This window comes from Chiloscyllium punctatum, chromosome 45, assembly GCF_047496795.1.
Source record: "Chiloscyllium punctatum isolate Juve2018m chromosome 45, sChiPun1.3, whole genome shotgun sequence".
Lineage (NCBI taxonomy): Eukaryota > Metazoa > Chordata > Chondrichthyes > Orectolobiformes > Hemiscylliidae > Chiloscyllium > Chiloscyllium punctatum.
This window is the reverse complement of record NC_092783.1, coordinates 9,586,773-9,612,545: the sequence shown is the minus strand read 5'-3', so window position 1 is coordinate 9,612,545 and position 25,773 is coordinate 9,586,773. Positions and strand designations below refer to the sequence as shown.

General features: G+C 40.9%; 1 protein-coding gene across 2 annotated transcripts in view; it reads left to right on the top strand.

Moving 5' to 3' along the window:
• The first annotated feature begins 2,049 nt into the window (after positions 1 to 2,049).
• Positions 2,050 to 25,773, top strand: part of LOC140467148 (protein phosphatase 1 regulatory subunit 12A-like) — a 271,396-nt gene continuing 247,672 nt past the window's right edge. For both annotated transcript variants that reach the window (XM_072563240.1, XM_072563242.1), the window contains exon 1: positions 2,050 to 2,315. In XM_072563240.1, coding sequence (XP_072419341.1) covers positions 2,064 to 2,315 — 252 coding nt within the window. In that variant the 5' untranslated portion in view covers positions 2,050 to 2,063. The remainder of the gene's footprint in view (positions 2,316 to 25,773) is intronic.

The window sequence follows — 25,773 nt, the reverse complement described above, 5'->3', positions numbered from 1 at the left end:
TTGATTATTTGGAATGCTTAATTCATTTCTCCATCTTTTGCCAGGTAACTGCATTATATGCAGAAAATTGTGATGCAAGGGCTTAGTACTGTACAATTTTAATAATTTATTCATTAGTGGAATGTGGGCATCGCTGACTGGCCAGTATTTATTGCCTATACCTAGTTGCCCTTGAGAAAGTGACGGTGAGCTGCTTTCTTGAATGTAAGGCAGTTAGATAAGGGTACATGTTAGTGGGCTTGGTTTCAGAAAGGCCTCAAAAATTACTTTGTACTCTATTGAACACATGATTCAAAATAGAATTACATAAGTGCATGTAATCCAGGTGAGAATCCCTTTTGATTTGTCAAATAAAATATTTCTCCTGTGTTTGATAAAGGCATTTGGTTAATCTGGCAAGCTTTGGTTCAAAAATATTTTGCACTTATGTAGAGTAATTTTTTTTGGGACACAAAGACAGAATTGTCAAAGTAATTATTCAGGTAAAACAGATGCATGTGTTTGCAATAGCTGACCAGAGGAAGCTGTTTAGCGGCCAGACACTCACACAGCAATAAGTTGATATCATGAATAAACTTATGGACAGACATTTACATTGGAGCATCAACCAATTAAACATGCACCAATAGAGTCTCCTCAGTGTATCAATTTCTTACGTTTTGAGGGTTTAATTCATTATACATATCAGCAATTTCCATTTATGATGTAAATGTTTTGGAATTTTAAAGTAAGAGAAGTGAAACTTGAACAAATGGCAAGTCATACACAAGTAAGTTAATGTTAATGAGCACTTTTAGGAAATACCTTTTTTTAAGTGTCACTAGTTTAAGATGCCGATAATCTTGCATCCATGATTATAAATTAAATATTTTATTACATTCTGAAATAGTTTGGATCACCTGATTTGATTTTTTAATTTTGAGCGAATTTGTCAGAGATCTGAAATAAATTCAGAAAGGGCTGGAGAAACTCAGCAAGTCTGGTAGTGTCTGTAGAGTGAAAAATAGAGTTGATCTTTTGATTTTTCTTCAGAATTTGATTTGATTTTTTTGACGGTAGTATGCAAACTGACAAAACACTCTATTTCGTTTGTAGATCATTTTTGAAGAACCAATGTTGATTTTTTGATTTTGTTCACAGATTAAAATTTTCACATTTCAAAATCCAGTATCAGTTTCTGAACTTGCATAAATTTCCAATCTAATATTGTATTTGGTTAGGGCAATTAATATTTTAATTGAATACGCCCATTCAAGTCAAAATGCACCTTGAGTTTTATTAAATTCCCTCTAGACTTCTGTTGTATCAATTGTATAACCACATTAATTGTCTGTAACTTTGCAGGGCCTTCTTGAAATGTTCTTTTATACAAATGTGGGTGATGTGATGATAAAATTGAGGGCCATGTATGCCTTTGTAAACAGCTTCAGCATTATACATCAAAATTGTCTCTTTCTTTTAGATAAACACCTACATAAATAATGAGACTTTTAAAAAAATGTATTTATTTATTTTGCTGCTCGATTTCAAATGCTGCTAACTACAGAAAAACTGAAAAATCAAGTAGATTGTTAAAAGTTATATTGACAGAACTGTAAATTCAGAAGTGAAAAAATATATGTCAAACTGGTAGCTCAAGACTTGAAATAAATCATAGATAATAAATAAAACAGGTTTGTTTATAACAGTGGCTAGTGCTGCACGCATGATGGATATACCTTTCACTACACACCTGCGCATCTGCTTCATTCACAACCTCCTCCTCCACACCAGATGGCACTGTGCTTGGCGTCGAATCTCTGGCGAATTTTAATCTATGTAAACAATGCATCCGAACCTGATGGGCGACAGGTGACTGATCGACATGCGCATTATCCAATAGCCGATGGAGGAGGCAGTAATCCCCGCTGTGACGGGCTCCCAGCATGTGGGTGGTGTCCAATGACCGCGGGGGAGGGGCGGGTTCTGCGCGCGCCGGGTTGGCTGGACCGGCGGCGGCGGTGGCGGTTTGTTGTTGGGGAGGGGGGGCGGGGTGTTGTTTTGGGAGTGAGTGCGGTGGGAAGATGGCGGACGATCGGAAGCGGGCGGACAACGCGAAGCATCGGCGGGGGGAGCAGCTGAAGCGGTGGCTGGGTTCCGAGACCGACCTGGAGCCGCCCGTCTTCAAGAAGAAGAAGACCCGAGTCAAGTTCGACGACGGTGCCGTGTTCCTGGCCGCCTGCTCGAGCGGTGACACCGAGGAGGTGAAGCGGCTGCTGGACCGCGGGGCTGATATCAACTACGCCAATGTGGATGGGCTGACGGCGCTGCACCAGGTACGGCCGGCAGGACTGGCCTGGCCTGGCCTGGACTGGCCTGGAGTGAATGTATAGGGTTGTCCTCCATCTCCCCTTCTGCACAGCAGATTATCCGGTGCAGCAGGAGACCCCCATTGATCCGCCCTTCACTCAGGCAGCTGCTGTGCCAGTCTGATCAATGTGGTTATGGTCTGTTTGCATTCCCTGTTGTTGCAGGTGGTCCAGGGCTTTCTCCAAGCGCCAAGGGCTGAGGCTTCCCTTCTACCTCCGTTCACTGAAATTAATTGCAGTTGATGTTACGAATTTTGTCTCCAGTGATCTCATTCACCAGTATCTGACCTGCACATTTCCCGATTCTTTCCCTCTGTCTCCCCTTTTGTGAGCCGATGGCAAAAGGTGTCCTGCAGCTAAATATACGCTTAAGATATTAGGATCACCAGTGACGGTTCCTACATAGAGTACAGTACCTGGTACACAAGGAAACGTCCTTCTGCGTTATGATGTGTTTGATATGGGGCTTTTAAATGTTAGAGCTGCAGTTAACAAAAGCCCCATTTTACAGCCTTCTTGTCTATTTAAGGACACTGTGTTAATTTGGATATGAATTAATTTATTTCGCCTCGTGCTGTTTTTGATGTACCAAACATAAGCAAACTTGGAATTCTAAGTATTTTCAGTCGAGAGAAAGTGAACAAACATTACGTTCCTATACTAATTTAGTGACTATGTTTTATCATGGTAGTTTGGCAGGTATTTTGAGACAAGGTTAGAGTGGTGCTGGAAAATCGATGTTTCGGGCAAAAACACTTCAAGACTTCTTGATGAAGGGCTCCTGCCCGAAACTTCGATCTTCCTGCTTCTCGGATGCTGCCTGACCTGCTGTGCTTTTCCAGCACCACTCTAATCTTGTCTCTGATCTCCAGCATCTGCAGTCCTCACTTTCGCCTAGGTATTTTATGAGTCAAGTACTCTATTGGCTACAGGAGTTACGTAGCTTGAAAAGCAGTGAAGGGGAAAATTGTTTTTAATCAATGATTCTAGCTGCTTGAGCATTTAAAATCACAACTCCACTTCAGTTGCCTTGGCTCCCAAGTTTTAGTGTTCCTTCTAGCTCTTTGCTTGTCTACCTGACTGCCTGTTATTAAAACACTTCTTAAAACCTATTTCTCTCCATATCTATGAATATTGACTTGAATGTCATTATGTGGTACTGTCATGCTTTTTTTTATAATAGTCTTGTAAAGCATCTCAATGTTTAATTTTGTTAAAGGTGCTAAATATTGAATTGTTGGTATTTTCATCCTGTTATCATGTCATAACTATCTTTAAAATGTTGTCATATGGTTTAAAACCAAGCAGTTAAGTTTATCAGCTGTAATAATGGTTCGTGACCTTAAGGGAAAATCGTTTGTCCTGATGAGAAGTAGGAGATCTGCTGCCAAGATTTAGTAATGTAAGAATCATAGCCTAAATATGGAGTGAGAGCATGTGGGAAGATCCTAGTGATGCACTTTGCTGCACTGTAATGAGTTGTCATCAGATTTATTTAAATACTAATACAGGCTAATATTATTCAGTTTTTGTTTATTTGTATTTGTGGCATACAAACGCTGTAAAGTGCTTACAAGTTTGGTACATTAGTTTTGCAAAACCTGCCTCAGTTCTTATCAGCATTGTTTATGTAGTCGGTATTGCTTTTCCTCTGTGTGTGTGTGTGTGGACAGTGTCATCATCTAATACAGTAACTAGCTGCTGTTAGAATTGACATGCTTTTTTTAACTAGAACATAAATTAGCACTTAAATTTGCAACAATTTACAGGACACAATTAGATTGCATTTTCAAGGAGTTAATGTAAGTTGACATGGTTTGGTCATTAAAACTAAATCCAAATGTCAGATATAAAAAATCATAATATCTTTCTCAGAATCAACTTTTGCATACAGTTTTCCTTGTATTAGTGAACAGTTTAGTTGGATTTACACAGACTTCTGATGCAAAATGAAAAAGGCATGAAAACCAGATAGTTTTAAGTGTGCTGATCTATAGAAAGAGATTAAGACAAGATTTGAGTAAAGATTTGTAGCTCGGGTGCCGGTTGATGTGGTGTGGCTTTGTTCGCTGAGCTTGGAAGTAGATTTGCAGATATTTTGTCCCCTGTTGAGGTGATGTTTTCAGTGCTTTGGAGCCTCCTGTGAAGTGATGCTGTACTGTGCCTTCTCGAATTTATTTGGTTCTGTTCCTGCTGCTTCCAGTTGCCGGTTCTGGTTGTTCGTTGTATATTGGGTCTCGGTCTATGTATTTGTTAATGGAGTCCATGGATGAGTGCCATGCTTATAGAAATCCTCTGGCTGTCCTCTGTTTAGCTTGTCCAATGATTATTGTGTCGTCCCAGTCAAATGTTGGGCCTTGTCATCCATGTGTGTAGCTCCTAGGGACAGCTGTTTGTGGTGTTTAGTGACTAGTTGGTGTTTGTGAATACGGATTGCTAATTGTCTGCCTGTTTGTCCAGTGTAGTGTTTTGTGCAGTCTTTGCATGGACTCCTGTAAATTATGCACATGATAGATATGATTCTGGTGAGTCTGAGGTAGAAGGAATACAGAATGGTGAATGTGCCACATAAGTGTACAGAAAAGCCGCACATGGACCAGATATTGAACTACAACAGCAACTGCCTAAACACACATAAGAGAACCAGCACTCCTGACCTGTGAAGAGAACAACATCTTGACAGAGTCTTTACCAAGAACGGATATCCCCGCAACTTCATCTGCAGATGCCACACAGATAAACAATGCGACATGGATATGCTACAGCCCAACACATTAACCACTCTATCTTGTATAAAAAACATCTCAGAACTGACAGCTAGACATCTCTGACCACTCTGATTCATGACAGCCCATAAATCGACAGCCACACTCAGACAGCGACTCACCACAACAAAAGATTCTATAACATCATGTGCAAGATTAATGTAAGACTGCATGAAATACTATATAGGACAAACAGGCAGGCAACTAGCAATTTTCATTGATGAACACCAACTTGCCACTAAACGCCACAACTAGCTGTCCCTAGTAGCTATATACATAAATGACAAGGACCACAAATTCAACAGAGACAACATAATGATCATAGGACAAGCTAAACAGAGAACAGCCAGAGAATTTTTAGAAGCATGGCACTCATTCACAGGCTCCATCAACAAATACACAATATACTGGCTTCTGCCACAAGCAACCGGACGCAGTAGGAATGGAACCAAACAAATTCCAGAAAACACAGTACAGCATCGCTTCACAGAAGGCTCCAGAGCACTGAAGATGTCATCTAGACAGGGACAAAACATGTGCAAATCAACTTCCAAGCTTGGCGAATGTACCCACGACCATGGCAAGAGATTATGACAGTTAACTTTCTCTTTGCTCAGGCACTAGAGAATGGCACTAATGAGTGAAATATATGTTGATATGTAGAGATATGTGTCATTACATCTATGTGTACTATTTTCATTTTTGTCATGAGGTTTCTGGTTGTGTAAAGCATATCATTTGAGAGAACGTCTTTGTTTTCCTGTGCTTTACAAGTTTGCCATTTAATATTTAGTTACATGTGCAGTTTGTAAGTGTGTTAGTAAAATAAAATTGAGCTTCAATGAGCATTCAATAATTCCAATGAGGATTAATTCAACTGAACTCCGTGTGAAGACATTAATTCAGTTTATTGAATTAGAGAGCTATTATTTTCAAACATGGTACATTATTTTTGTATAGATGACATTCAGTGACTACATCATGGGCGTTTGCAGAATAATCAATGCCAGTGAGTGAAGTGCCTTTTGTTCTGAACTATTAATACTGCTGTATTAGAAAGTGACTACTTGATGATTTTCTTTGGTAGTTAGACTTACTGTATGTTTAGGAAGTATGAAAATTATTTAAAAATTGAGTGCTTTTCATTATATGTTCTGAAACTAGTGTACTACACAGAATTAATTTAATAGGATGCTTTGAAATTGTATTCATAAACCATTCCCTTTAGTGTTTATATGAGCAATCCATTGAAATTTGAGAATTAACATATGCTGAATTTACTTAACCTTTGAAATACTAACAATTATTTGTTTACTCATTGGGAGTTTTCCTGGCAAAGAAATCTATTGAGAAAGTAGCACAGTCACGGGAGAAGAAGGAGGTTGTACTTTATCCAGAGTTGTTGATCATGAGCAACTGTATAATGAATACTCATCCTTCGCTTGTCTGTTTCTGCACAAATGCTGGCAGATTGGACGAGATTAATTTAGGATATCTGGTTGGCATGGATGATTTGGTCCAAAGGGTTTGTTTCTGAGCTTTACAAGTCTATGCCTCTATGAGGGAACTAAATGTATTTCTAAGTTTGCAGATGACCCAAAACTGGTTGTGTCAAAGCAGAGATGCTTCAGTGTGATTTGGACAAGTTGAGTGGGCAAATGCGTGGCAGATGAAGTATCATATAAATATAAGGTTATTCACTTTAGTAATTGAAACAGGAAGGCAGATTATTATCTGAATGGTGATAGGTTGGAAAAGGAGAAGTGTATCAAGACCTGGATGCCCTGGTACACTAGAAAGGTTGAGAGTAAGCATGCAAATGCAGAAAGTGGTGAATAGGTAAATGGATTGTTAGCCTTCAGAACTAGAGAATTGGAGTACATGAGCAGTTGTTGTGACCACACCTGGAAAATTGTGTGTCGTTTTTGTTCTCCTTCTTTGAGGAAGGATATTCTGGCCATTGGGTGCAACAAAGGTTTTCCAGCCTGATTTCTGGAATGGCAGGACTGACACGTGAAGATGTTAAAGTATCTATTCAAGACAGCTCTGGGAATTCCTGATGGACTTGACTGTAACCTCTCTTGGTTCGTCCCAGAGATTATATGCTGAAAGGCTGGAATATAAAACTCTTACAGACAGTTTAGTTTAAATTATTACCTTTATTTACCAAGGGCATTAGTGTTACAATATAACGTAGCTCAAGTCTGCTTTGCAGGTATCTAAGGTTCTAAAACCTTTAGAAGAGTAGTGGCGCCAACTCTTACCCCTGAGAGCTGTCTCAGGCTACTTCCCTTTATTGTTGCAAATAAGGAATCTTTATACAGAAATTGGTCTTAAAATTACAAAAACACCACATGTGCTGTATTGTTCTATGTTCTTAATCAGATAAGCAGCAATAAAATGGCAAAAGTTTGCAGAGGAAGAGAAACTCATTGACAGGTCTGATTATGCTTGACACATTAAGCAATATGCACATCAAATTGGGAAATCTTGATCCAGCCAACCCCCAAATGGCTGATTGCTTTGCTTTGGCTTGATAACCTTCCCTTTTAACAGTACACCATAACGAGGGACTGAGGAATGGTCCTGATGAAGGACTCCTGCCCAAAATGTCGATTTTCCTGCTCCTCGGATGCTGCCTGACCAGCTATGCTTTTCCAGCACCACTCTAATCTTCAGCATCTGCAGTCTTTACTTTTGCTTGTAATGAAGGACTAGTCTAAACTATGTGGAAAGGTCATGAGGTAACCTTACTCAGCTAACATGGCCAATATCATTGTCCTACAAAATGGCTTTTTCTTTTAAAATCATTTTAGATTCCCAGAATGCAAATCAAATTCATAACCTTCCCTGATCTGGAGCGCCAGGGAACAACATACAAACATTCAGTCCATGGCAAGCCAGTGTTCACTCAAATCACACCAAAAAGGGTTAATCTTTCCACCAGCTTCTGTTCCCTCTCCCCCTCTGTCCCTTGAACCCTTCAATCAGTGAGTGTAATTTACAGAAGAATGTTTTCTCTCTCACTCACACATGAAATCTTCCAACTTTCAGCCTTCATATTTTCCTAGCCTGTAAGGGTAATGAAACATTCACTTCCCAGAGCAGTCAAGATGAGGAAGCTGAGCTTCATAAATTCAAATCTGCTCAGTGTGGTATCCATGCAAATGTATCAGGATTATTCTATTATGTGCATATTCCACTCAGCTTATTAAATTACAAGTTATTTTCTGACTGAGTATGAGTTTTGTTAAGAGTTTTTGATATAAACCAGCGATTTAGTTATCCAACATCCTATTGTGAAATATATGCCTCCAGCTTCCGGTGTGGAAAAAAGTACTGCCACACATTCCACAAGTGAACATATGTTATCACCTTATTTATACCGATCCATTGACACAAAGAACAGAAGTCCCCAATTCTTCTGACCAAGCACTTTCCCACATTCTCTGCAGCAAATTTATCTCATTTAAGGCTGCATGCTTTCTCAAAGACATACTGAATTGGTCTGGACTATATTCAGGAGAGTTTAATGGAATGGGGAAGATCAGAGGGAGTGGCTAAAATTCTGCCTCAGTGGCAGGGATCCGGGTTTGATTTGAGCTATGGGCCCACTGTCTGGAGTTTGCATGGTCTCCCTGTGTTTGCATGGGTTATCGTCAGGATTCTGCAGTTTGCTCCCATAGTTCAAAAAGATGTGCAGGTTAAGTGGCTTTTAGGAGGGTCAGTGCAAATCCCATGGGCTAAACAGCCTTTTTCTGCCCTGTAGTCATTCTGTGATCTCAATGAAACCTATATAAATTCAAACAGGCCTAGATAGAGTAAAGAGCTGAAAATATGTTGCTGGAAAAGCGCAGCAGGTCAAGCAGCATCCAAGGAGCAGAAGAATCGGCGTTTCGGGATTCCTGAAGAAGGGCTTGTGCCCAAAACGTCGATTCTCCTACTCCTTGGATGCTGCCTGACCTGCGCTTTTCCAGCAACACATTTTCAGCTCTGATCTCCAGCATCTGCAGTCCTCACTTTCTCCTCGCGAGGGTAAATACAGGAATGATGTGCCTGATGACTGGGGAGCCTAGAAGCTGCAAACGCAGTAAAGTATATGGGATAGCTACTTTAGGTCTGAGGTAAGAAGAAATTTCTTCACCCAGAGTGTGGTGAGTCTGTGGGGTTCTCTGCTGTGGAAAGTGTTTGAGGCCGAAATATTGAATGTTTTTCAAGAAAGGGTTGAATAAAGTTCATAGGCTATCAGGAGCAACGGTATGTGGAGAATGCGCAAACAAGGGCACTGAGTTGGATGATTAGCTATGATCATATTGAAGGATTGAATGGGTGACTCCTACTTTCCCTATCTGTATGTAAGAAAATCTAGAACTGGGTTGGCATAGTTTAAAAAAAAGAGAGGTCACCTATTTAAGTCAGAGGTGAGGAGCAAAGTTGCCTAAGTGTTGACAGTTTTTGGAATTCCCTTCCTCAAAAGGGAATGGTTACAGAATCTTTAAATATTTTTAAGGCAAATATAGGTATATTCTTGATTACTAAAGGTTGGGGCATTATCGAACTATGCAGGAATGTAGTGTTGAGGTTAAAATGAGATCAGCCATGCTCTTAGTGAATGGCAGAGCAGACTCAAAGGGCTAAGGTGGTCTAGTCATTTTCATATATTTGTGAAAGCATTGAATGATTTGGTTATGGTTATTGCCACATTGTCATAGAGTCTGTTTCTATGCTGTATGACTCCTCGGTCCACCATGTCGAGGTCAACAAACACCAAACCACATTAATTCGATTTACCTGCACTTGGTCCTCAGACTAGTACACCCTGGTATTTTAAGTACTCCTCCAGAGAACAACTTTTGAGAAGATTTGTCGCTCAGGTTGAGGTTCTGGTTGTAGGTTCGCTCTCTGAGCTGGAAGATTTGTTTTCAGACGTTTCGTCACCATACTAGGTAATATCGTCAGTGAATCGCTGGTGGCATGGCCCGCTTTCTGTTTGTGTTTAGGTTTTCTTGGTTCGCTCATGTCAATTCCTGTTTTTTTTCTCAGGGAGTGGTAAATGGGATCCAAGTAAATGTGTTTGTTGATAGAGTTCGGTTGGAATGCCATGCTTCTAGGAATTCTTGTACGTGTCTGTTTGGCTTGTCCTAGGTTGGATGTATTGTCCCAGTTGAAGTGGTGTCCTGCCTCATTTGTATGTAAGGTTACTAGTGAGAGTGGATTATGTCTTTTTGTGGCTAGTTGATGTTCAACCGGAACTCTATCAACAAACATTGACTTTATCCCATTTACCACCCCCTGAGAAAAAGAACAGGAAATAACATCACCACAGGCAAAGACATCACCAACCCAATGAAACCTAAACAAGTAAATAGAAAGCAGACCATGCCACCAGTGCTTCATCCAGAGGCTTACTGATGATGTTACCTAGTATGGTGACGAAACATCTGAAAACGAACATTCCAGCTCAGTGAGCAAACCTACATCCAGAAACCATCCAGGTGCTGCTTAAATATTACAAAAGTATCTGCATCTACGACCTTATCAGGGAGCACATTCCATATTTCTGACACCTTCTGTGTGAAAAGTTTTTTTTTCTCCTCTAAATTACTTGCCCCTTACCTTAGACTCGCATTCTCTGATCTTGGATACATGTGCCATAGAGTCATAGAGATGTACAGCATGGAAACAGACCATTCGGTCCAACCCGTCCATGCCGACCAGATATCCCAACCCAATCTAGTCCCACCTGCTAGCACCCAGCCCATATCCCTCCAAACCTTTCCTGTTCATACACCCATCCAAATGCCTCTTAAATGTTGCAATTGTACCTGCCTCCACCACATCCTGTGGCAGCTCATTCCATACACGTACCACCCTCTGTGTGAAAAAGTTGCCCCTTAGGTCTCTTTTATATCTTTCCCCTCTCACCCTAAACCTATGCCCTCTAGTTCTGGACTCCCCAATCCCAAGGAAAAAACTTTGTCGATTTATCCTATCCATGCCCCTCCTAATTTTGTAAACCTCTATAATGTCACCCCTCAGTCTCCGTCGCTCCAGGAAAAACAGCCTCTCCCTGTAGCTCAGATCCTCCCACCCTGGCAACATCCTTGTAAATATTTTCTGAAGCCTTTCAAGTTTCACCACATCTTTCCGATAGAAAGGAGACCAGAATTGGACGCAATATTCGAACAGTGGCCTAACCAATGTCCTGTACAGCTGCAACATGACCTCCCAACTCCTGAACTCAGTGCTCTGACCAATAAAGGAAAGCATACCACATGCCTTCTTCACTATCCTATCTACCTGTGACTCCACTTTCAAGGAGCTATGAACCTGCACTCCAAGGTCTCTTTGGTCAGCAACACTCCCTAGGCACTCCCTCAGACCTTACCATTAAGTGTATAAGCCCTGCTAAGATTTGCTTTCCCAAAAATGCAGCACCTCGCATTTATCTGAATTAAACTCCATCTGCCACCTTTCAGCCCATTGGCCCATCTGGTCCATTTCCTGTTGTAATCTGAGGTAACCCTCTTCGCTGTCCATTACACCTCCAATTTTGGTGTCATCTGCAAACTTACTAAATGTACCTCTTATGCTCACATCCAAATCATTTCTGTAAATGACAAAAAGTAGAGGTCCCAGCACCGATCCTTGTGGCACTCCACTGGTCACAGGCCTCCAGTCTGAAAAACAACCCTCCACCACCACCCGCTGTCTTCTACCTTTGAGCCAGTTCTGTATCCAAATGGCTAGTTCTCCCTGTATTCCATGAGATCTAACCTTGCTAATCAGTCTCCCATGGAGAACCTTGTCGAACGCTTTACTGAAGGCCATATAGATCACATTTACTGCTCTGCCCTCATTAATCCTCTTTGTTACTTCATCAAAAAACTCAATCAAGTTTGTGAGACATGATTTCCCATGCACAAAGCCATGTTGACCATCCCGAATCACTCCTCGCCTTTCCAAACACATGTACATCCTGTCCCTCAGGATTCCCTCCAACAACTTGCCCACCACCGAGGTCAGGTTCACTGGCCTATAATTCCCTGGCTTGTCTTTACCACCCTTCTTAAACAGTGGCACCACATTTTCCAACCTTCAGTCTTCCGGCACCTCACCTGTGACTATCGATGATACAAATATCTCAGCAAGAGGCCCAGCAATCACTTCTCTATCTTCCCACAGAGTTCTTGGGTACACCTGATCAGGTCCTGGGGATCTATCCACCTTTAACCGTTTCAAGACATCCAGCACTTCTTTCTGTGTAATCTGGACATTTTGCCAGATTTCACCATCTATTTCCCTGCAGTCTATATTTTCCATATCCTTTTCCACAGTAACTACTGATGCAAAATATTTATTTAGTATCTCCCCCATTTTCTGTGGCTCTTGCTGATCTTTGAGGGACCCTATTCTCTCCCTAGTTATGCTTTTGTCCTTAATGTATTTGTAAAAACCCTTTGGATTCTCCTTAATTCTATTTTCCAAAGCTATCTCATGTCCCCGTTTTGCCCTCCTGATTTCCCTCTTAAGTATGTTTTCCCTGGAGGTTCAGAGGCTGAGGGGTGACCTTATAGAGGTTTACAAAATTTATGGGGCATGGATAGGATAAATAGGCAAAGTCTTTTCCCTGGGGTTGGGGAGTCCAGAACTAGAGGGCATAGGTTTAGGGTGAGGGGGGAAATATATAAAAGAGACCTGAAGGGCAACTTTTTCATGCAGAGGGTGGTGCATGTGTGGAATGAGCTGCCAGAGGAAGTGGTGGAGGCTGGTACAATTGCAACATTTAAAAGGCATTTGGATGGGTATGTGAATTTGAAGGGTTTGGAGCGATTTGGGCCGGGTGATGGCAGGTGGGACTAGATTGGGTTGGGATATCTGGTCGGCATGGACCGGTTGGACCGAAAGGTCTGTTTCCATGCTGTACATCACTATGACTGTATCTCAACTTGCTAAGCCTGCCAACTGTCTAGGATAGTTCTGGGGTCTCATCGCTTAAACACTGCTCCAGACAAAGCCTGGTCAAAAAAAGCATATATGAAAATGAGAAAATGTTTAACTGAACAGAATGACTGGAGTTTACTGGGGTAACCTTCAGGAATAGAGTCCATCATGATCGGCAACCCAGTGCCTCTGCTCCTACACGGCTAGTTCACTGGCAAAAGTCATAGTTTGAAGGATGATAACATGTCATAATTCAAGGTTGTTTGTGGCATTTTTGGAGTATAACCTTCATTTTATCTGGAGAGTTAAGCTTTTGCTATATATTTAAATCAATTTGCATAGCCGCCTTCAATTTTAATGCCAAAGCTGTTCCCTATTTTAATGCTTGTTGTGGTTCTGTCAAGCTCTTTCAAGATTTAGTTTAGCTGTGAGACAAATTTTTAATAGCTCTAAAGCTAAAGAAGTGGTAATTTGAGAAACTAGAAAATTGCCACTGAAGCCTTTTGACTTGCGCCCATGGCAAACAAGAATGTTAAATGCTGAATGATCACAATTTTTAATATCGGAGAAAAGGGTGCAGATTAGTTGGCAAGCTGACTCTGGCCAGGTGTAGAAAGTAACAGAGGAACATCAGCTGCTCATGCTTCACAGTAATTTAAAAAGGTACAAGGTTTGAAAGTGTCCCTTTTGTTTGCGGGGCACCGATGCCTGTGAATGAATAAATGTCATTTCACGCAAGCCTAAATCAGCCATGTTGCAAGCTCAATAGACTAGGTTGAATTGATATCCATGTAGCTTTTAACCCACTAAGTATTATTCCCAAATTGCTTGGGAATCATGGAATTACACCATAGGTTAAATGTTTTTTGGCTTTTTTTGTAAGTGTGGTCCAGTTCAGTGCAGCCTGCCAATTGTGAACAGCTGAAAGAACACAGCTTAATTTGTTTAGCTAATTGCTGGGATGTGCGGCCTACATACTTAGTATTGCACTTACATTGAAAATCGTATTAAGTTGTTCAATTGTGTGTTAGGCAGACAATCTTTTTGGATGGATGCAAGAATCAAAATTTTCTTTATTCACTTTTTCTTGGGCTGCTATTCGGAAGCTACATTTTGGTTTTCAGAGGCTCCTTTTTTATTCTTGCTAACCCATTGAGACGGTCCAGTCAGGTTGTAAGTATAGCTTCTGAACTTAGCTCGACAATGAACATTTGGGCTGTCAGCAGCAGAATTAAGGAGTATTCACCAATATCCTCCATTACCAATCATCCACCAAACTTAAAGCTTCAACTCAAGGAAAATTGATTTTTTTTTCTCGACACCACAGAATTTAAGGTCTGTCTACATACACACCTACCCCTGGAAACACAACTGGAAATTAATGAATGAAGGGCTTTTGCTCAGTTTTCCTGCTCCCCGGATGCTGCCTGACCTGCTGTGCTTTTCCAGCACAACTCTGATCTAAACTCTGGAAATTACTGAAGGCATAGGCTGCTGAAAGTATATAGCCTCAAGCTAGAGATTGAGTTTGTTTCCAAGGAAATGATTATTAGAGTGATTTCATGTTTTCCTAGCTCCCAGTTAACTGGATGTTCCCTTGTGACAAATTTAAAACTTCCATCGTTTTCACAGATGCACCTGTGTATGCACTCTCCTCACAGGTGCCTTGCCACCCTTTGTTTTCCTCTTGCAGCAGTCTCCTCCCCACACACCCAGCCTCAGTGAATTTCTCGTTGCGGCACTGACTGCTGTAACTGCTTGTTGCATTTCCAATCACATTCTGTTTCTCTTCTCTGTTTGCTGTTAATAGGTTAATTGACCCTATAAGCCCCTAACATGGGATTGAGCCAACCTGTGGTTGCAGGAGCATGTACTGGCAAGTTTTATTGATTATACTTCTGAGAATAACTTTTCTCTGGTCGCTCATAATTGAATTTTCTTAGGTATTTGGAGCTTGTGAGTGCTCATGGCTATCCCAAACAAATCATATAAGTGTCCTTACAAAAGCTGCTATGTTCAGTTTCACAGTCTTCAATCTATCTGAAGAGACACTGGATCTCCCATTTGAACAATGGGTTAAGCAAGCCATTTTGCACTAACTATTCACTGGTTTCTTGTAGTATTTTCCACTAATGGGATTTGGCTATCAGTCCAGTGCTCAAAATATGTGAGGGATGTAGGAGAATTTACCCCCAAAATCTCCCAAATGCTAGGGATCACCCAATCATGAAGGTGATGAATCATGGAATCACTCGCATAATGCTGATAGGCTCTCTAAGGAGCTGTTCTTCATAGGTTGGTTCTCTATCTCAGTTCCACTCCTTAGGAAAATTTGCAAGCAATACAAAAGTAAAAGGAAAACAGCCTTTTTATATACGTTGTCAAGTGACTGATTGGACAAGGTGTTGGCATGAAGCATGCACCAGTTCGGTAAAACATATTTGTACTTCGTGTGAATTGTCCTGAAGAATGCAAGACAAAGTTTTTACAAACTTATGTTTTTTCAAAAAATCTCAAGTTCTGTACTATCAAACCACTGATTTTAAAAATGAGAGCAAAGGAATGCTCCGGTGGGTAATCTGAGATGGAGGATGGGAAAAATTTGTGGCTGTAAGAGCTGCTCCTTTTTATTTGAGGTATTTTAAGTGTTGGAGGTGATTTCCTCGAATTCCAGGAGCAGCAATTACTGTTTAATATGCTGTTGCGTTGTTTTGGAACTTTGGGAGGGGAAAAAAGATCAAAACAACAGTACTTTTAAAAGGAGGAAGACAGAAAAAAGGCAGCAACTGCACGGTCGGTCAGTGAGTGAGAAAGAGAAAGAAACCTACACTGCTAACTAGCACAGCAGTGAATCTGCACAGTTACTGCCTATGCTGTTTGAGTTCATGTATCTCTGGATATCGGAGAGTGTCTAGGAAAAATTAACAAACAGTGAAATTCACAGTTGACTTTGGAGGAACTTGTGTGAGAGAGCTCACAGCACAGGAGCAGATAAGTGCATAGTTTTTATGTGTAACCTTGCTGTAAGTCTACAGTAGCGAGTAGAGTGGGTTCTTTCTTGATTGAGATTTGTCTCTTGATTAAATTTTTAATATATAAACCATAAGTACTAAGTTAGCCTGGAGCAATTTTTTTTAGAGCAATGAGTGTGCTATTTTCGGGGCCTGTAGATTGTGAAGGAGCAAAAATGCCCTTTAGTAGAGTGATGTGCTCTTCCTGTCGGATTTGGGAGTTTAGAGAGAGTTTCCATGTTACTGACGATTATGTCTGCAGCAAGTGTCTTTGGTTGTGAATCCTATCAGATCGCATGGATCGGTCAGAGCAGCATTTAGAGGCAATGAGAAATTTACAAGAACTATGGGGTGTGAGGGATGGCAGTTATAGGAACGGACTCTCAGGGAAATGTAGCATGAACAGCCAAGTTTCTGGTATCGAGACTAGCTCTGATGTAATGAGAGATACGTTGGGTTCCAAGTGGTCGATTGTGATAGGGGACTCTCTAGTCAGAGGCACAGACAGACGTTTCTGTGGCCAGCAGCGAAAAATCAGAATGGTGTGTTGCCTCCCTGGTGCCAGGATCAAGGATGTCTTGGCAAGGGTACAGAATGTTCTCTAAGGGAAGAGGGACCTTTAGAACTGAAGACATAGGAAGGGAAAAGGATGTGATTCAGAAGGGAAAAAATAGAAAGTTAGGCAGGAGGTCCTCGAAGATAGTAATATCTGGATTACTTCTGATACTGTGAGCTAGTGAGGGTAGGAATAGGAGGACAGGAGATGAATGAGTGACTGAGGAGATGGTGCAAGGGAGATGGCTTCACATTTTTGGTTCATTGGAATCTCTTCTGGTGTAGAAATGACCTGTCCAAGAAGGACAGATTGCATCTGAATTGGAAGGGGCCTAATATACTGGCAGGGAGAATTGCTAGAGCTGCTTGGGAGGATTTAAACTGTATGGTGGAAAAAGTCAAACAGTCAGGGCAGGCAGGAACAATGTAGGACTAATAAATTTAGGGAAGATATTTCGGTTGAATTGAGAAATAAGAAAGGAATGAACATCTTTATTGGGATTGTATTACAGATCCCCTCATAGTCAGTGGGAAATTGAGAAACAAATTTGCAAGGAGGTTTCAGTTATCTGTAAGAATAATAGGGTGGTTATGGCAGGGGATTTTAACTTTCCAAACATAGACTGGGACTGTCGTAGTGTTAAAGGTTTAGATGGAGAGGAATTTATTAAGCATGTACAAGAACATTTTCTGATTCAGTACGTGGATGTACCTACGAGAGAAGGTGCAAAACTTGACCAACTCTTGGGAAATAAGGCAGGGCAGGCGACTGAGGTGTCAGTGGGGGTGCACTTTGGGGCTAGCGACCATAATTCTATTCATTTTAAAATAGTGATGGTAAAAGGATAGACTGGATCTAAAAGTTGAAGTTCTGAATTGGAGAAAGGCCAATTTCAAAAGCTGATTGGGGGCAGATGTTCGCAGGTAAAGGATGGTTGGATAATGGGAAGCCTTCAGAAATGAGATAATGAGAGTCCAGAGAAAGTATATTCCTGTTTGGGTGAAAGGAAAGGCTGTTATGTGTAGGGAATACTAGATGAGTAGAGAAATTGATGGTTTGGTGAAGGAAAAGAAGCAAGCATATATAGGCAGCAGAAATCGAGTGAATACTTAGAAGAGTATAAAGGCAGTAGGAGTATACCTAAGAGGGAAATCAGGAGGGCAAAAAGGAGACATGAGAGCACTTTGGCAAATAGGGTTAAAGAGCATCCAAAGGGATTGTGTAAATGCATTAAGGATAAAAGGGTAAGAATATGGGAATAGGGAGAGAATATGGCTTCTCCAAGATCAGCAAAGCAGCTTGTGTGTGGAGCTGCAGGAGATGGGTGTGATACTAAACGGGTATTTGGCATCAGTGTTTACTGTGGAGAAGGACATGGAAGATTTGGATGTGGGGAAATAGATGGTGACATCTTGAAAAATGTCCATAATTACAGAGGTGGTGGTGCTGGATGTCTTGAAATGTGTAAAAGTGGATAAATCCCCAGGACCTAATCAGGTATACCCTAGAACTTTGGGAAGCTAGGGAAGTAACTACTAGGCCCCTTGCTGAGATATTTGTATCATCGATGGTCGCAGGGGAGGTGCCGGAAGACTAGAGGTTGGCTAACGTGGTGCCTTTATTTAAGAAATGTGGTAAGGAAAATCCAGGGAATTATAGACTGGTTAGCCTGATGTTGGTGGTGGGCAAGTTGTTGGAGGGAATCTTGAGGGACAGGATGTGCATGTATTTGGAAAGGCAAGGACCGATTAAGGATAGTCAACATGGCTTTGTGCGTGGGAAATCATCATCAGAATGGCCAGTGGGCCAAGGAGTGGCAGATGGAGTTCAATTTGGATAAATGGCATCTGCTGCATTTTGGAAAGGTTAGAGCAGGACTTATACACTTAATTGTAAGGTCCTGAGGAATGTTGCTGAACAAAAACCTTGGAGTGCAGGTTCATAGTTCCTTGAAAGTGGAGTCGCAGGTAGCTAAGATAGTGAGGAAGGTGTTTAGTATGCTTTCCTTTATTCATCATAGTATTGAGTATAGAAGTTGGGAGATCATGTTGTGATTGTACAGGACATTGGTTCAGCCACTTTTGGAATATTGCGTGCCTCCTTCCTGGTCTCCTTCCTATCCAAAGGATGTTGTGAAACATGAAAGTGTTCAGAAAAAGTTTACAAGGGATGTTGCCAGGGTTGGATGGTTTGAGCTCTAGGGAGAGGATGAATAGGCTGGGGCTGTTTTCCCTGGAGCATCAGAGGTCGAGGAGTGACCTTAGAGGTTTATAAGATCATGAGGAGCATGAACAGGATAAACAGATAAGGTCATTTCCCTGGGTTGGGGTGAGTCTAGAACTAGAGAGCATAGGTTTAGGGTTAGAGGGGAAGGGTATAAAAGGGACCTCAGGGGCAGCTTCACTCAGAGAGTGGTGTGTGTATGGAATGTACTGCCAGAGGAGGTGGTGGAGGCTGGTACAATTATAGCACTTAAAAGGCATCTGGATGGGTATATGGATAGGAAGAGTTTAGAGAGATATGTGCCAAGAGCTGGCAAATGGCACTAGATTAGTTTAGGATATCTGGTCGGCATGGATGAGTTGGCCAAAAGGGTCTGTTTCCATGCTGTACATTTCTATGACTCAATGACTCTAACTGCGTGGCAGAGAAACTTGAAGTTACTGAGACAATGAATTCCTTGAAAATGCTGGTGATTCCATGTTCACAAGGTTGCGTGTTTTTCAGAAGCTTCTGTGTGGGGGGAGTTTGTTGTGGATCCTTGTATAATGTACCCTGTCAATTGTCAAGTTTAAAACTGAGATTGAAATGCACTAAGATCGTTAGTAACTGGTTGAGATCTAGTTTGAGAATGTGATTTGAAAATCCAAATTTTAGACCTGCTAGTTCCCCCTTATATAATCAGCTCATTAGTTACCCTCCAGATAGTTATAGTGAATTTGTTAGGTATGACTTTCCCTTCTGGAAGCTGTGTTGACTTTGCTTGATTACAATGTGAATTTCTAAATCTGCTGCTGTTACATTATCTATGACAGAATCTAATATTTTACCCATAACCTGATGTGGAGGTGTGCAGGTGTTTGACTGGGTGGACAAGGTCTGAAGTCAAACAACAGCAGGTTATAGTCCAACAGGTTTATAGTATTTGAAATGACAAAGTTTTGGAGCACTGCTCCTTCACTCCCTTCACCTGATGAGGGGGCTGCGTTCTGAAAGCTTGTCTTTTCAAATAAGCCTGTTGGACTATAACCTAGTGTTGTGTGACTTTTGACCTTACTAATAACACATTAAGCTAACAGAAATGTTCGCTGAGTGACCAGGATGGGAACTCCATTTTTGAGAGTATTTGTGGGGAAAGAAGCAAAGAAAAGTAGGTGGAGTAGCATTGTTGATGAGGAAAACACCTATATTGTGGTGAGTATTGTTGTAAGTACAATATGTGAAATCAGTTTGGGTGGAAATGAGGAATAGTTAGAGGATGTCACCTGTAGGCCCTTGGAGAATCGTCTCACAGTAGCGTTGCCTCGGGTGGTGATCAAAACATTATCGAGTTTCAGTTTGAGGGAGGGCAACTTGGATCTCAAACCGGCGTCCTCAACTTAAATAATGGCAATTATAAAGGTGTGAAGAAAATGTTGTCTAAAATGGGCAGGGAAAATAGACCGAGGGAAATGTCTGTGGATGATCAATGACAAACATTTAAGCAGATGTTTCATAAAGTTCAGTGAAAATGTATTCCAGTCAAAGGGAAGGACAAACCACCTGTTGTTAATAAAGATGGTCCAGAAGAGTATCCAGTCAAACATTAAGGCAGACAGTAGACTGCAAGATTGTGGCATTCTTAGAAATCAGCAGTAGGTGAGCAAAAATCAGAAGAGGACAAAATTTCTGATCAACATAACTTGGGAAGAAATAGAAAATAAAAGCAAGAGCTTCAATGGATATATAGAAAGAAAGAATAGATAATGTGAGTGTGGATCCATGGAGGATGGGCCTTGGGCATTGATAATAGGTAACAGAGAAATGACAGATAATTTAAACCAATATTTTATGTCGGACGTCACGCTAGAGGACACTGAGCATCTCAAAGTTATCAGATAAACTAAACTGCTAATGGGAAGAAAGATCTTGTAAGAAATTTTATGACAAAGGACAAAGGATTTGACAAATTAATGGAACTAAAGGCAGATAAGTCATAAGGACCTGATGGCCTGTATCCAGTGGTTTTAGAGGAACTGGCTACAGAGATAATGGAAGCATTGATTGATTGAAATATTCGAGACTTGCTTGATTTCGGGTGGTTTTCAGTAATTTGGAACACTACTGATGAAATGCTCCTGTTCAAAAAGGGAGGAAGGTAGAAAATTGGAAATTTGCATAACGCCTGATGCTGGGAAAATGCTAGAGCCCTTTATTAAGGAAGAGATAAGAAAATGTTTAATGCAATCAGCAGTGTCAACCTGGTGATGTGTAAGAAAATTGTTTGACAAATTTACTATAGTTCTTTGAGGATACGACAAGTAGAGTTGATAAAGGGAAGCCAGTGGATGTAGTGTATTTGCATTTCCAGAAAGCATTTGATAAGGTGCCACAAAAATTATTACAGAAGCATGGTGTTGATGGTTTGGGGTTGAAGTATTACCATGGATTACAGAGGTTAATACTCGGAAGACAGAGTTTAGGTTAATGTGTCGTTTTTAAGTTGGAATGACATGGCTAATGGAGTATCTTTAAGAACCTGTCCTGAGGCCTCATGGTTTTGTTATTTGCATTGGTGACTTGGAATAAGGGGCAGAATGTAATGTATCCAAACATGCTGCTGATGTAAAAATAGGTGGGAGGGTATGTTATGGTGAGGGCATGACATTATAGATGGGTTGAATGAGTGAGAAAAACCTTGGTAACTGGAGTTAATGTAGGAAAGCATGGGTTCATGCACTTTCGTATGAAGAATCAATAGGCAGACTGTTAATTTAAATGGAGAGGCACTCCCAAAAATAGTGAAAAAGATCGGGGTGTTCTTCTGTATGAAACAAAAAGTGGGCATGTAAATGCATCAAGTCATTAAGAAGGCAAATGGAATTTCTGCTGATTTCCTATCTTATGCTCTTTCCTGCCATACAGCTACTGTCAGGGGGCTTCTGGACTATTCCAGTTGGTATTGTCTTCTCGTTGTTATTTCTTACATTGACTCACACAGATTTTACATCTTCTAACCCAAGATCGTATCTTGTGCTTGTACTTAGTCCATCCCATAGTGACAAAGGTACTCCATGTCTTTTCCTTCCTGATGAAAAATCACATTCTGCTGAACATGGAGTCTCCAGCTTTGATCTCTTTCTAACTGTACCTCTGTAATGCCTGCAGGATCATATCCATGAATCTCTTTGTGCCATTTAATTTTTATTTTGTTCTAATTTCTGCATCCATTCAACTAAACAGCCATTAATTATGCCTTTTCCCCCTTTGAGCTGAAAATGTGTTGCTGGAAAAGCGCAGCAGATCAGGCAGCATCCAAGGAGGAGGAGAATCGACGCCTCGTTAATTGTATATCAGCAGAAGGCTTAATTTCTACTATTGACACTCACTGATTATAACAGTCATCCAATTAATATGTATGTTGCCTTATCTGGATGATCCTCCCCGTAAGTGACTATATATTTTATTAAGTATCTGCTGTTCGAGAGGAGACTGAGAACTCATGTCTCCGTGCACATGGGCGATCATTCTCTCTCCAGTGCCCAGAATAAAGATGAAGGAAGTAAAACTATATGGTGTCTCTGAGCGTTTTGCTTCAACTGGTATGGGATAGGGAAAAGGGACGGCACCATCCCCTACTAATTTAGAACCCTAGTTATTCAGATCATCAGAATTTTGGTCCCAGTATGGCTCAAGTGAAGCCACTCGCACTAGAACGGCTCCCCTTGGCACTAATGCACCATGAACTGAAACCTGTTCTAACCACAGCAATATTTGAGCCTTGATTTAACTCGTGTGTTTTTATTTGTGCTATTCTAGTTTGCCATGTCACTCGAGTAGTAAGCCTGCCTACTTTGGAGTTTCTGCTTTTGGTTTCCAACTGTTTATATTCTTTCAGTAGAAATTCCTTTCTAGTCCTATTGATGTTGTTAGTCCCAACACTGGTTCCCTTTCTTCCCATTCCCAGAGTGTCGGAGGCTGAGGGGTGACCTTATAGAGGTTTACAAAATTATGAGGGGCATGGATAGGATATATAGGCAAAGTCTTTTCCCTGGGGTGGGGGAGTTCAGAACTAGATGGCATAGGTTTAGGGTGAGAGGGGAAAGATATAAAAGAGACCTCAGGGGCAACTTTTTCACGCAGAGGGTGGTACTTGTATGGAATGAGCTGCCAGAGGATGTGGTGGAGGCTGGTACAATTGCAACATTTAAGAGTCATAGAACATTACAGCACAGTACAGGCCCTTCAGCCCTCGATGTTGCGCCGCCCTGTCATACTAATCTGAAGCCCGTCCCACCTACACTATTCCATGTACGTCCATTTGCCTGTCCAATGCCGATTTAAATGCACTTAAACTTGGCAAATCTACTACCGATGCAGGCAAAGCATTCCATACTCCTCCTACTGTCTGAGTAAAGAAACTACCTCTGACATCTGTCTTATACCTATCCCCCCTCACTTTAAAGTTGTGTCCCCTCATGTTTGCCGTCCCCATACTTGGAAAAAGGCTCTCCCTGTCCACCCTATCTAACCCGCTGATTATCTTGTATGTCTCTATTAAGTCACCTCTCGACCTTCTTCTTGGATGGGTATATGAATAGGAAACGTTTGGAGGGATATGGACTGGGTCCTGGCAGGTGGTATTAGATTGGGTTGGGATATCTGGTCGGCATGGACAGGTTGGACCGAAGGGTCTGTTTCCATGCTGTACATCTCTAAGACTCTATGACTGTATGATGCCCTTAATTTTGGGTGAAATCAAACTTCAGGTTTGAGCTGCAGAGATTGCATTCCATCAGGAAGGAGAAAGTTACTTCAACTGTTTGTTCCAGTAAGTGGTTACACCCCTCAGATCAGTGAAATTTAGTTTGTGTTAAGGGACTAGAAATTGTCACAGCAGGAGAGACAGATGTAGGGATCCATGTTCTAGGAATTGAGGAGACTTGTTGCCTGAAGTTATCAGCATTTATGAGGTTCTTGCAAAGTGTGTAAATGAGATTGGGAACTGCAGAGAAGTTGAGCAAGCAGGTGATGGCACTCCATGGAACTAGGAGTCATTTATGTAGGGAGAAGAAATAGGGACTTAGCAGTGTTTGTGGGTGGGTGAAGGGGGGTGGTCAAATGGCTGGACTGAAGCTGTTACTTGCAGCCATAAGTGTAAGTCTCGAAGATTCTGTTGCCTGCCAGTGTCAAGATTAAGGACATCTCTTTGATAAGTTTTATTGGTAAGTTTAATAATGACCTGAGTAAAAGATCCCTTCGGAAACACTGACCATAAAATAGGAGAATATAACATTCTTTGAAATAAGGGTAATCAAAAAGAAATGAAGATAGTTGCCTGGAGTGAACTGGGCAGGAATTTGACTGAAAATATGGTTGTTGAACAATGGCAGATATCTTAAGAAAATAGTTCATGACTCTTGACGAAGATATATCCCAATGAGGAAGAACGATTCTAGAAAGGGGATAAGACAACTACAGTTAACTAAGAAGTTAAAGACTATATGTCAAAGACTAGTGGTAAGGTAGAGGCTGAGTAAGTTCTAAAAGTTAACAAATTATGACCAAACGACTAGTGAAGTGGGAGAACAGTAAACTTTGAGGATGGACTTGCAAGTAATATGAAGACTGACAGTAAGATCTTCTAATAGACGAGAAAGAAGAGATCGTCTGAAATTAACATAGGCCGCTTAGAGAGCGAAGCTGGAAAATAAAAATAGGGAACCAGAAAACTGCAGAGCAATTGAATAAAGACTTTCAACCAGTCTTCATGGTAAAGAGTGCTGTATTGTTCTATGTTCTATAACATTCCAAAAATACTAAATAATCAAGGTTCAAAAGGAGAGGTGAAGTAAATGCAATCATGATCACTGGCGGGAAAGGACAAGGGAACATAATGGAGCTAAGTTTATAAGCTCCCTGGATCTGATGGGATGCATTCTAGGATATTAGAGGAAGTAGCTGCAGTGATAATGGATGTACTGCTGGTAATCTTCTAAGGAAACTGAGATTATGGAACCGTCACAGAGAACTGGAAATGTCATACCTGTATATAAAGAGAGGGAGATGATAACATATAACTATCGACCATGAGTGCACAAATAGGACCCAGAGTAGGCCATTCAGTCCTCAAGCCTGCCCTGCCATTATATAAGATCATACCTGATCTGCTCCTCATATTGGGAAGAGTATGTTAATATCGATAAAGAGTTGGCTAACTCATAAACAGTTAAAATAAGAGAGGCATTGTCAGGATGGCAACCTGTAACCAGTGGAGTGCAAAGAGATGCTAGTCTCACTATTATAGTATGTATTAACAATTTGAATAAGTGAAGTGAATGTGCTATTGCCAAGTTTGTGGAAGAAATAGAAAAATGTCCAATCTAATTTTGCGAATTGATGATACTTGGTCAGACTGGTTCATTGTTAGATCCAAGTTGATTGCAAAAGCATCTTTAGATTTGCTCTCAGGTTTAACAATTCTTAAGATACTTAAAGTTGTAATAAATTGGTGGTGTTTTATTTTCTCCTTCATTAACCCCCACCCCCTGCCTTTCAATGTTTTGATCCTTCAGGGTGATTTGATGGAGATAAATTTTTGGGATTTCTCTGATCTGGGTTATGCTGTAGTTAACTTGATTGGTAATAAATTAATAGCTCACTTCAAAAGTACACTGACAATTTTGCAATGCCAAAAGTGAGAAATTTTACTTTTTTTTTGTCTACGTCAATGAATTTGTTTTTGTTTGATCAGTTGAAACTGGTCAAGTGAATTCTGTACTTTGTGATGAAAGATGTGCAGTTTATATATTGATACATGTTTTGGAATTTGGATTACAGGTGACTCTTGGTTACTTCTGTGAAGGATTTTCTTTGTTGTGGTTCTGTTCGCCGAGCTGAGAATTTGTATTGCAGATGTTTCGTCCCCTGTCTAGATGACATCCTCAGTG